At 39.8% G+C, this 10,771-nt stretch overlaps 1 protein-coding gene across 6 annotated transcripts in view; it reads left to right on the forward strand.

The window, feature by feature from the left end:
• Window positions 1–8,952, forward strand: part of LOC129776805 (ubiquitin carboxyl-terminal hydrolase 38) — a 32,870-nt gene extending 23,918 nt beyond the window's left edge. For 5 of the 6 annotated variants that reach the window (XM_055782666.1, XM_055782667.1, XM_055782668.1 and 2 more), the window contains one exon: window positions 7,353–8,952. In XM_055782666.1, the coding sequence (XP_055638641.1) occupies window positions 7,353–8,694 (1,342 nt within the window). In that variant the 3' untranslated portion in view covers window positions 8,695–8,952. The remainder of the gene's footprint in view (window positions 1–7,352) is intronic. The other variant, XM_055782662.1, reaches the window with a different exon arrangement.
• The last annotated feature ends 1,819 nt before the right edge of the window (window positions 8,953–10,771 follow it).

Consider the following 10,771-nt stretch of genomic DNA (forward strand, 5'->3'; position numbering starts at 1 on the left):
CCGGACGGAAGAGTCGGTTTGCACCCCCACCCCCCGTCAGAAATCATATTTAGCCAATTTCATCATATAAATTTTGTTCATTCTGCACCCCTAAAAGCGTGCACCCGGGGGCGATCTCGACTCCGGCGGCAAGAGACTCAGAATGAAGTGATACTATCGACTCCTATAGCCAAATTTCTTTAAATATTAGGAGTACCGGTAAGTTTCTTTGTTTTTTTTCGAAAATAAAGCATAATCCTACAAAAATGGTTACAAATTTGTCAAAAATTGTAACGTCGTAATTTTTTGCAAAATTTGTTAAAAATTGTCGTAATGGACCCACTTTTCATCGCCAGTAACGATACGATGCAAAAAAACCCTTTCTTTGATACGTGGCTTCAATTCATTCGGCACCCAATGTCCTATCTTTCGGATCGTTCCCATTGCTTTTGAACGATCGGATATGGTTTGCTGAACTACTCCAAGTATATCTGCAAGTTCTTGTTGCGTTTGTGACGGATCTTGGTCGAGTAAAGCCTCCAATTCTTCATCTTCAAACTTTGTTTGCGGTCCGGTACGTTCTTCGTCTTCCAAGTCAAAATTACCACTTTTAAACCGTGCAAACCACGTCTGACACGTTCGCTCAGTTGGAGCATTGTGACCATAAACTTCCACCAAAATGCGATGACTTTCCGCAGCTTTTTTCTTCAGGGTTGCCGTAATAAAATCTGTCTTTTTGGTCTCAAAAAATCTTTTTATCTGTGTTTTATCTCAGAAAATCTGTATTAACTCTTTGCGGCCATTTGTCTGCTCTCAGCCACCATGTTGATGTTGATGGTATCCACGTAAAAATTCGCATTTACTGTGCTTTAGTAGGAAAAAGATAAACAGTGATATTTATCTATTGTAAAGCTAGCCGATGACGCAGACTTTGCCAACTTTTCGCCTTAGATTGAACATGAGAATGCAGTATTACACGGTACACATGAATGCCAAAATTCCTCTCCTGAATCTAATGCTATAGGAATAAAATTGGTGAGTTGAGAAAAATATTATTGTGATCAAGCTAGGATTGGGCGATCTCGGATCGATTTTTTTAGAAGATCGATCTTCTCCATTCCGATTTCCGATTTTTTGGATCGATCTTGTGTACTCGAGAAAATCGTGAATCGGTCCAAAGACCAGCTAACATTTTTTTAATGATAATAACAACATTTGGATCGCTTTTACGATTTACTTCCGTACAAATGCTGACAGAGACAGAAGTAGCGGTAGCTACTGAGGGGTGTACTGTAACCAGTGGCTCATAGGCTCATCACTGAACTAGAAGTTGACATCAATTTTAGGCGAAAGGTTGTTTTTTAGAACTGGCGTCAACATCAAAAATCGGCTTCGACAACAGACGTATGTTACAATTGGCTCCTGTAGAATAAGCAGATAAATTAGAAAAAAAGCTTTTGATTTTTCAAACATCGATTCGGCAAAGATCGATTCTTTGGTAGCGATTTAATCAGTGGATCGATCCCTACGCTGTTTGGAAAATCGATCCGACAAGATCGATCTTTTGATGAAGATCGCCCAATCCTAGATCAAGCCATAACTAATATTGGTTCGTTATTTTGAAAAATCTGTAAATGTGTATGGAAACCCAAAAAACTGTAATATGTATCTACAGATTCTTGGTTTCAAAAAGACTGAAAAATCTGTATAAATTCAGATTATTCTGTAGAGATGGTAACCCTGCTCGTTGGTACGAAATTCGACATATTCTAAGTGGAAAAAACTATGTTGTTTACCAGTTACGCCCTCTGTTGTACAACCGAAGAATCTTACCGATACACCTAATTTATTTATTAATTTTATCATTAACTTATTAGATCTCAGCTCCCAAAGATATTTATTTGGGTCACATTTCGACATCCACAGATAACCTATATTTTATTTATTTTCTTATTTTGTAACTGTTTGATTTTCAATTCGAAAACGAAAACTAAGTATTACAGAGGGGTGACAGCCTAGTAACCGCCTCGGGTGTCACCCGGTCACGCTACGCCACTGCTCTGAAGGTATGCGACAAGCAAACCAAACAACTCGAGAAATTCTTAATCCCGATAGCTATCGCTCGCTTGATGCTATCGAATTGCTCGGTATCTATAATAGTAAAACAGGGCTAACGTGCAAAATTCTTATCGCCTCGATTTCTATGATAGGGTCCATCAAATCAATTCGCAAAAAAGAATTGCTGTGGCCCTACTGTTTTTTTACACTCTGAATTTAAATATTGTTGCAGGCGAGTTTCAATCGAGCAGTCATCGTATGTAAACGCATTTTTTGCAGCTCCGCGCATGGTTTCGTTTTAGTTTACCTGTTTGCGTGCGATTCGAACGAACATATTTCGTTCCATTCTCGTTTGTTATTCTTATGCGAAGTTTTAAAATTATAATCGCAAATATACGTGAAAGTGTGAAAATTGAAAAAGTGTTTTGATTTTCAATCGCACCGTTGAACATTGGTTCGAATTCGCTGTTTGCATGTTACAACAATTTTTTTTTCTTTCGTCGCGTGTGTTAACATAATTGATTTTTTTTCTGCGCTGAAGATGCTGAAACATAATACGAGATTCGAAATTTAAGTGCTTCTCGCGTTTCAAGATCACATGCAAATAGATTTTCAAAAAAATAAATAAATAATGAACCATGAAAGAGAAAAGTTTTTGTTGTTTTCAAGATATATGTGAATTTCGTCCCGCCAAAAAATTTATTTTTTGTTATCACATCCACATTTTCCTACTAAGCGCACGTTCATGGGTCCAATCGCAGAAATGTTCATTGATTGATCTTCTAATCTACCCTTTAAAATTATTTTTTACTATAAAATTTCAGTACTTCTACCAAAATTCGACATTATAATAACAGATTATTTTCAGACACAATTCTCTTGCAAGATTTTTCACCCACTTGCAAATAACATATTTCTCCGTTACATTATTATTATTATTCTTATTTATTTCTTTGTTCATCTGACAAATGTCTTAATGAATATAAACATAAAAAACAAAATTTTAAAATACAAACATTAAAAACAAAACAAAACATTAAAAAACATGAATGCGTCCAATCCTTTGACGAAATCTGGTAGATGACTCTCCAAACTCGAACAGATCTTCTACTATCGAGAAAGTACGAATCATTCCCGTTACGGGTTCATTATGACCAAAACTAGAACGGTGTGTCGCGGGCTGTAAAAGGCTTGTTGAGCGAAGAACTCTGGATGGCGCACGCATATTGATGCGGGAGAGCAGCACTGGTGAGTCAATTTCATCGTTGAGTATCTTGGCGACGAGCGTACATTGTTGATGTTTCCGTCTTCGCTCAAGAGTATCCAACCCTAGCAAGAGACATCTGTCAGGATAAGGCGGAAGATTCTGAGGACAGCGCCGTGGCAGGGAGCTGAGAGCACGACGAATAAACATTTTCTGTACTCGTTCAATACGTAGGATCCACGATAGTTGATAGGGCATCCACACTACAGAAGCATTTTCCAAAATAGGGCGCACTAATGAACAATATAGCGCCTTCAAACAATAAGGATCCGTGAATTCTCGGGAGATCCTCAAGATGAATCCAAGTTGACGGTAGGCCTTGGAAGCTAACGTAGAGCGATGTATGCTGAAAGTAAGCTTCGGATCCAGTATCACACCGAGGTCGTTCACCTGATTGACACGGGCCAGCACATGGTTTTCCAGAGAGTAGTCAAAGGATATTGGTTCCTTCTTGCGATGAAATGTCATGATAACACATTTGGCAATGCTTACTGTCATTTTGTTCAATTGACACCACACCCAGAAGCTGTTAAGCAAGCTTTGTAACTGACGACAATCCTCAATGCATTTAACGGTGAGAAAAATTTTCAAGTCATCTGCGTAGATGAGAACACAACCTGGTTTCAAAAATGTGGTGACGTCATTGTAAAAAATGGCAAACAATAGAGGTCCCAAGTTACTGCCTTGAGGAACTCCGGAAGCGGCGGTGAACGGTATTGAAAGATGGCTTCCAAGCTTCACTCGAAGTGATCTCCCGGAAAGATACGACGACAACCACGAAACAAAACGGTCTGAAGCACCCAGGCGACGCATTTTTCCAAGTAGAATCTGATGGTCGATGCAATCAAACGCGGCTTTTATGTCAGTATACACTGCATCAACCTGAACCTTGTTCTCCAACTGATTGATGCACGTAGAGGTAAATTCCAACAAGTTTGTTGTCACAGAGCGCCCGGGCATAAAACCGTGCTGTGCTGGCGATATATAATGTTTAACGTGGAAGAATACCGCATCCTTTACGATCATCTCAAAAATTTTCGAAGCTGCAGATAGGCTAGTTATTCCACGATAGTTAGTTACATTGCGGTTGTCTCCTTTCTTGTAAACATGAATGAGTGTTTCCAGATCACTGGAAAGGAACCGTTTTCCAGCGAAGCGGTAAATATTCGCGATAGCGGTACTGCAAAACTAGCCGCACAACGGCGAAACACTAGCGCCGGAATTCCATCAGGGCCAGGAGAAGTGGAACATTTTAAATTGTTTATTGCTTTTTCGACCATCAGCGGACTGACAACAAAGGTGCGCAGATCAATCAAATCCTGAGGAACGTGTGCTGCAGCAGCGTCAACTTCAGATGCAGTAGCCACATTGGAGGCGAAAACAGATACAAAGTGTTTAGAAAACAATTCACATGCGTCAGGTACGGTAGTCGATTCACTCTCACCAAGAAAAACCGTTGAAGGGATGCTGGTCGATTTTCTTTTGGAGTTGACGAAATTCCAAAAACTTTTGGGGTTACGCTTTAGGTTAGTTTGGACACGCAGCACGTATGACCGATAGAGACCAGCATTCAACTGACGATATGTGTTGCTGGCACGATGGAAGTTTTGCTTCGATTCATTAGTACAGTGTTGACGCAGCTTGCGTTGGCATGCATTCTTAGCACGTCTTAATATTTTTAGAAGTGGCGTACTCCAGGCTGGCGTTACAGATGGTATTCGTCTAGGCGTGTTCTCAACAATCCAATCACGTACGATACTGCAGAATCTAGACGCCATTTCGTCAACATCATCTAACGCCAAAGTGCTGTTCCAATCAATGCTGCTCAAGAAGTCAATGAGGGCGATACAGTCAATTTTCGCATAATTGATAGAAAGTTCGGCGACACTTAAGCTTCCAGCTGGATCAACTACAGTCGGTAAGACTGGTAACTCAATCACCAAAGGAGGATGATGTGCGTCAACCGTCAGCATTGGCGATGCCGAGGCACGAATAATCGCGTCAACATTCGGACTACAGAGAACAAGATCCAAAATACGACCCCGGTTATTTGAAATGAAGTTCGACTGCTTAAGATTGAGGAGGTTTAAACCATCGACCAGAGCCGAGCTAGCGATGGAGGTCAGAGATGGATCAAGCTGAATAATCTCGTCATTTTGCGTTTTCCACGGGATGTGTGGCTGGTTGTAGTCACCACAAACTAACACTACATCATCATCTGATGCCATGTCGCATAATTCACGCAAAGAATCTAGATGGGAATCATAAACGCTAATGTCCCTACTACGGTCAGGTGGGATATACACTGCACATAAAAACATTCGCTTGCCATGAATTGATGCAGACACGCAAACCTGCTCAATATTCCCTCCATTCATGGTTTGGAATAAATGTTTGATACAGAAAATATGATAGAATTAAGACAACCCTAAATCGGACAATTCCTTTCTCCTGTTTTGCTCTTACCAACACATTCGGCGATCCATTTTTATTTATATAGATAGAAGACGATATAGGAGTGCGTTTTATCACATTAAACCCCATTTCCACTTTCGAACGAAGATCAATTTCATTACAGCAAACATCAAATGGACTAACAACGCTTGTCAATATATAATTGTAGAGCACATGCGAATTAATTTTTTCGAACTTTCCCATTTTCCTTCAGAGTTTTCCGAAGATTTTCAATTGTCATGTTTGGTTGAAATATGTGCATTATTTTTATGGGACCCCTCTCTTCTTTCCAGAGGAGGAAAGGGTGTCATACCATCATAGAAACAATTTGGCATTGGCATTGGAAAACATTGGCTCCATTTGCTTGATTAGTTCTCGAGTTATGCAGAAGTTTGTGTTTTATTTGTATGGAACCCCCTTTAGATAGGGGGAGAAGTGTCGAACTACCATAGAAACGTTTATCGATTCCTAAAACCTCTATATGCTAAATTTAATTCCGTTTGTTTAATTAGTTCTCGCATTGTTCAGCACCTCCCCCCTCCCTCTCTTTAGAGAAGGGAAAGGAATGTCAAACCACCATAAAAACATTTATTGCTCCCTGAAACCTCCATTTGCAAAATTTGGTTCCATTTGCTTGATTAGTTCTCGAGTTCTGCAGAAATTTGTGTTTGATTTGTATGGTAGCCCCCCCCTTAGAAAGGTGGGAGGAGTATTGAACCACCTTAAAAATGTTCCCTGCCCCCTGAAACCTCCACATGCCAAATTTGGTTCCGTTTGTTTGATTAGTTCTTGAATTATCCAGAAATGTATGCTTCATTTGTATAGCAACCCCCCACCCTCAGAGAGAGGGGAGGATTGTTTATTCACCATAGAAACCTTTCGTGACCCCTAAAACCTTCCCATGTCAAATTTGGCTCCATTAGCTTGATTAGTTTTCGAGTTATGCAGAAATTTGTCTTTCATTTGTACCATAGAATAACCATAATTTCTTGTACCCTAAAACTTCCACACGCCAAATTTCGTTTCATTTGCTTGATTAATTCTCGAGTAATGCAGAAATTTGTATTTCATTTGTATGGCAGCCCTTCTTAGGAGAGGAGGGAGGAGTATCTAACCACCATAGAATAATTTAATGTACCCTAAAACTTTCACATGCCAAATTTCGTTCCATTTGCTTGATTAATTCTCGAGTAATGTAAAAAATTGTATTTCATTTGTATGGCCATTCCCACTAACAACTATCCCTTCCTTGATAAACGCTAGAGAACCACGCTATAGAAGCGACCCTTCTGGCCATCGGGCGGCGAATATCATACTAACATTCCTTCTCTTCCGCTGGTGACTGTAAGGACGTGGCCGGCGTCGTTATTGATCATTTAAAGCTCGAATCACCGAAAATTGCACAATGAGAATGATTTGCTAGTCCCAAGCGTCATTCTGTGTGTTTTTTGTGCTATTTGGTTGGTTCAGGTCTATCACGGAGAGCAACTACGAATTGTACAGTCTACCCAAGTTCAAGCTCTGAATTTAAATATTGTTGCATTCAATTAAATTATACATCGCATTATCTCTAATTTCATTTTTTCGATTTTCCCAGATTTTGTCGCGAGATCCTGCTGTCAAAAATCGAAGCTCCGTTGTTTTTTCAAATACAAAAACTTCTGGCTTTATTGCTACATTCAACTCGTCCCGAGTTGACACCACGAGCCTTGCTTGCAGCTGCCCGTCCACCAGATTTTGCTCCTGGATATCAACAGGATTCGTCAGAATTTCTTGGCTATCTCTTGGAAAAATTACACGAGCAAGAGAAAAATTTGCTTAAACATCAGTGCTGCGACAGAGCTGTGGAAGTAATTGGTCTGCCCACAAAAATTGATAATCGGCTGACATCAACAGTCCTCGAAGCAAACCAAACAATTTACTCTGGTGCGAAACAGCTACAACAAACTAATGATCATCCATTCGACGAATCGTTGCTTCCGCCTACGTTAATACAAAAAACCTTCGATGGGAAGCTTTATGTAACATACGAATGTGGAAGATGTGGTTCAAAGAGCACTAATAATGACGCATTCCGATCGTTTGAGCTATCCTTCCCGGCTCCTAACAATTATGAAACAGGCTACTCTGTACAAAAATTACTTGATTTTTATTGTTCATCGGAAAAGTTGATAGGCGAAAATCGATATTACTGTGACCAATGCAAGCAGCTTTGTGATGGTGAGCGTTCAATCCAGATCCTGAAATCGCCGAAGAATTTAATTCTTACGCTTAAGCATTTTCGGTATGACCAACAGAAACATACCAGAGCAAAATTGATGAATAAAGTGCGACACGATGAAGTGATATCATTACCAGTGATTACAGAGTTGGGAAATTCAATAGTAGTGCAGTATTCACTATACGCAGCGGTAGTACATGCAGGAACTAGTATGGACTCTGGTCATTACTACACGTATGCACAAGATGAACCGGACAGTTGGTATAAGTTCAATGATAATTATGTTACTAAATGTTCTGTGGATGAATTACACGCACTTTCTAGTCCAAATACCCCTTACATCTTATTCTATCAAATGCTGTTTTCCCCATTTGATAATAATTTCACTACTAGTAGTTTAGAAATAGACGACGAGGTTATGGATAAAGCAACTGATATATTGAAAACAGCTCACAATGTTCCATTAGCCTCACCATTACCTACATCAGAGTGTCAGTTACCTCAGCTAGAAGAACTTCCACCACATTTGAAGGGTTTAGTGCTCAATGATAATCAATCGTACAGAGAAGAAATTCAAAGTGAAAGTCGCAAAAGAACTCAACGCCATAACGACACCAGGGATTCAGTATTACCGAAGAATCATGACTCAGACAGCGATGAGCCTCCCAGTTCATATACGGATAATTCTATCAAGTATAGCAATCGCTTCATTTATTGAGATTGCCCGAATGAGTTTCGTGAATTATATCGAATGCATGCAGTGTTGTCTGTGAAGGATTGGACAGTTAAATTCAATGTGGATGTAATATTAGTTGTAGCTTAAAACAAACCGATTATACTTTTTAAAACAAAATGTGTGTTCCATGAGGAAAGAAATCCCTCATTCCGTGTCTTTTGTAGATTGGGTAACATAAAAATGTTGAACGTTGAACTAACTTTCGAAAGTGCTATTTGATTTTCGCGGTGCAAAAAAAATACTGTAACTCCGTCTGACTCGCAGAGTATTTTCACTTTCGTATGTTTTGGACTGAATATACCACAACTGATGATTGGTTGTGTGCATTAATACTGTTGAACTACGTATGCAAACGAACAAATATAATTCAATGGACCAAATTTTACATTATTTCTACATTTTTTAACCCATTTTATGCTAAGCGTTCGAAAAATCGAACCTTCGAAGTACCACAGTTGAGTCTGTCCAAAATGTAGCACGGGCGGCGACGAATTCGGTGGTCCGTAATTTCTGCATCAGCTTACTTCCGCGAACCGCAGCACATAACTCTAGGCGCGGTATTAATAAGCCACGTAACGGAGCGACACGTGACATAGTGATCAAAAGGTAACTTTCGATTTGTCCACTGGCGTTTTGTCCTACAACATAGATACAGGAACCATACTCTCGCTGGGATGAATCACAGAAACAATGGAGTTGATATTAGTGTTGTTGATTGGGAAGCACACACCGAGGCATTGTGAGCTTCGCAATAATGGGTAATTCCCTACGAAAATTCTGCCACCAATTGCTATTTTCGTCAGATAACTCTTCGTCCCAGGGTAGACACTTCATCCATAGCTTCTGAATGAACATTTTGAAGCTAAAAAGCTGGGACATCTCCGGCATCACGATACGCTTGGTCACTCCGTTCAATTCCAGCAGCGAAGGAAGTTTAATTCTCAATCAATCTGAGCTGGCCTCTCCGAGAGTTTTCGTAAGATGGGACTGACCGATTTCGATTTGCGAAGAATTTTCCCACAGCTCGGTAGGGATGTGTTGCAACACTCTCGAATCATTTGTGCACCGCTTCCGTAATGTGAATCTTCCTTCTGCTAGTAGAGTCTGCAACTATTGACAAGTTTCCGCCATATCCCCTGGATAATCTCCTCCGTCCAAAACATCGTCAACGTAGGAACGTTTTGTTACGACGGGTGCAGTACTATCCAGTAGGGAGGTGGGGGGTGCTGCATGATGTTTTATGGGCGGAGATGAGTGGGTGTTATCGTCGAACATACCACGTGGAATTTTTTGGGAGGGAGGAGACTAACAATATGAGGTAACTGAGAATGTCCAACATTTGAAACAGAATTCGTTTTATTGACCAACTAGCTGACCCAGCAAACTTCGTCCTACCCACAATTGATATACTGATATAAATCATTTCGAGCACTCAAGTTCTCATAGAAATTATTTTTATGTATATAATCTATACTCGCGGTGTATAATTTCTTTTTTGACATATAAACCTGATGCAGACTAAGACGCATCAATCCTGATACTGACTGTTAAAATCCGTTGCTCCGTTCTTGAGTTAAATCGCGAGGAACGGACACCATTTTTATGAATATAGATTAAGTTTATAAATACATAGTTACCCTCACTTGATTTATTTGAAGCTCATTGTTGAAAAAAAAACAATATATATTTGAAGTTCATTGTGAAAACATAAACACAAACGGAACATAACCGTTATTGAATTGAATGCATGGTGAGAATAAAAACATTTTTCATTTGAAATTCATTTCGAATTATTTTTAAGCAATTGTCTATTTTTCTTCCTCATCTCGGATTTCAGTTCTGAGGATTTCGACGCTTTGTCTTAGAACACTGTTGTGGGGTTCGAAGAGACAGACGTTGGTTCTTCATAAAGCTAGAATCCCAATCTCTTCCTATCAGTTTTGCAACTTGGCTGAATTTGTGCTGGAGGTTATTGGCTTCCGCAAAATCAAACGCCAGACGACGTATATCTTTGAGCGTCATACCATAGAAAGCTTTGTCCAGTGCTCTGCAGTGGTCC

The sequence above is a fragment of the Toxorhynchites rutilus genome, chromosome 3 (genome assembly GCF_029784135.1).
Source record: "Toxorhynchites rutilus septentrionalis strain SRP chromosome 3, ASM2978413v1, whole genome shotgun sequence".
NCBI classification, from domain to species: Eukaryota; Metazoa; Arthropoda; class Insecta; order Diptera; family Culicidae; genus Toxorhynchites; species Toxorhynchites rutilus.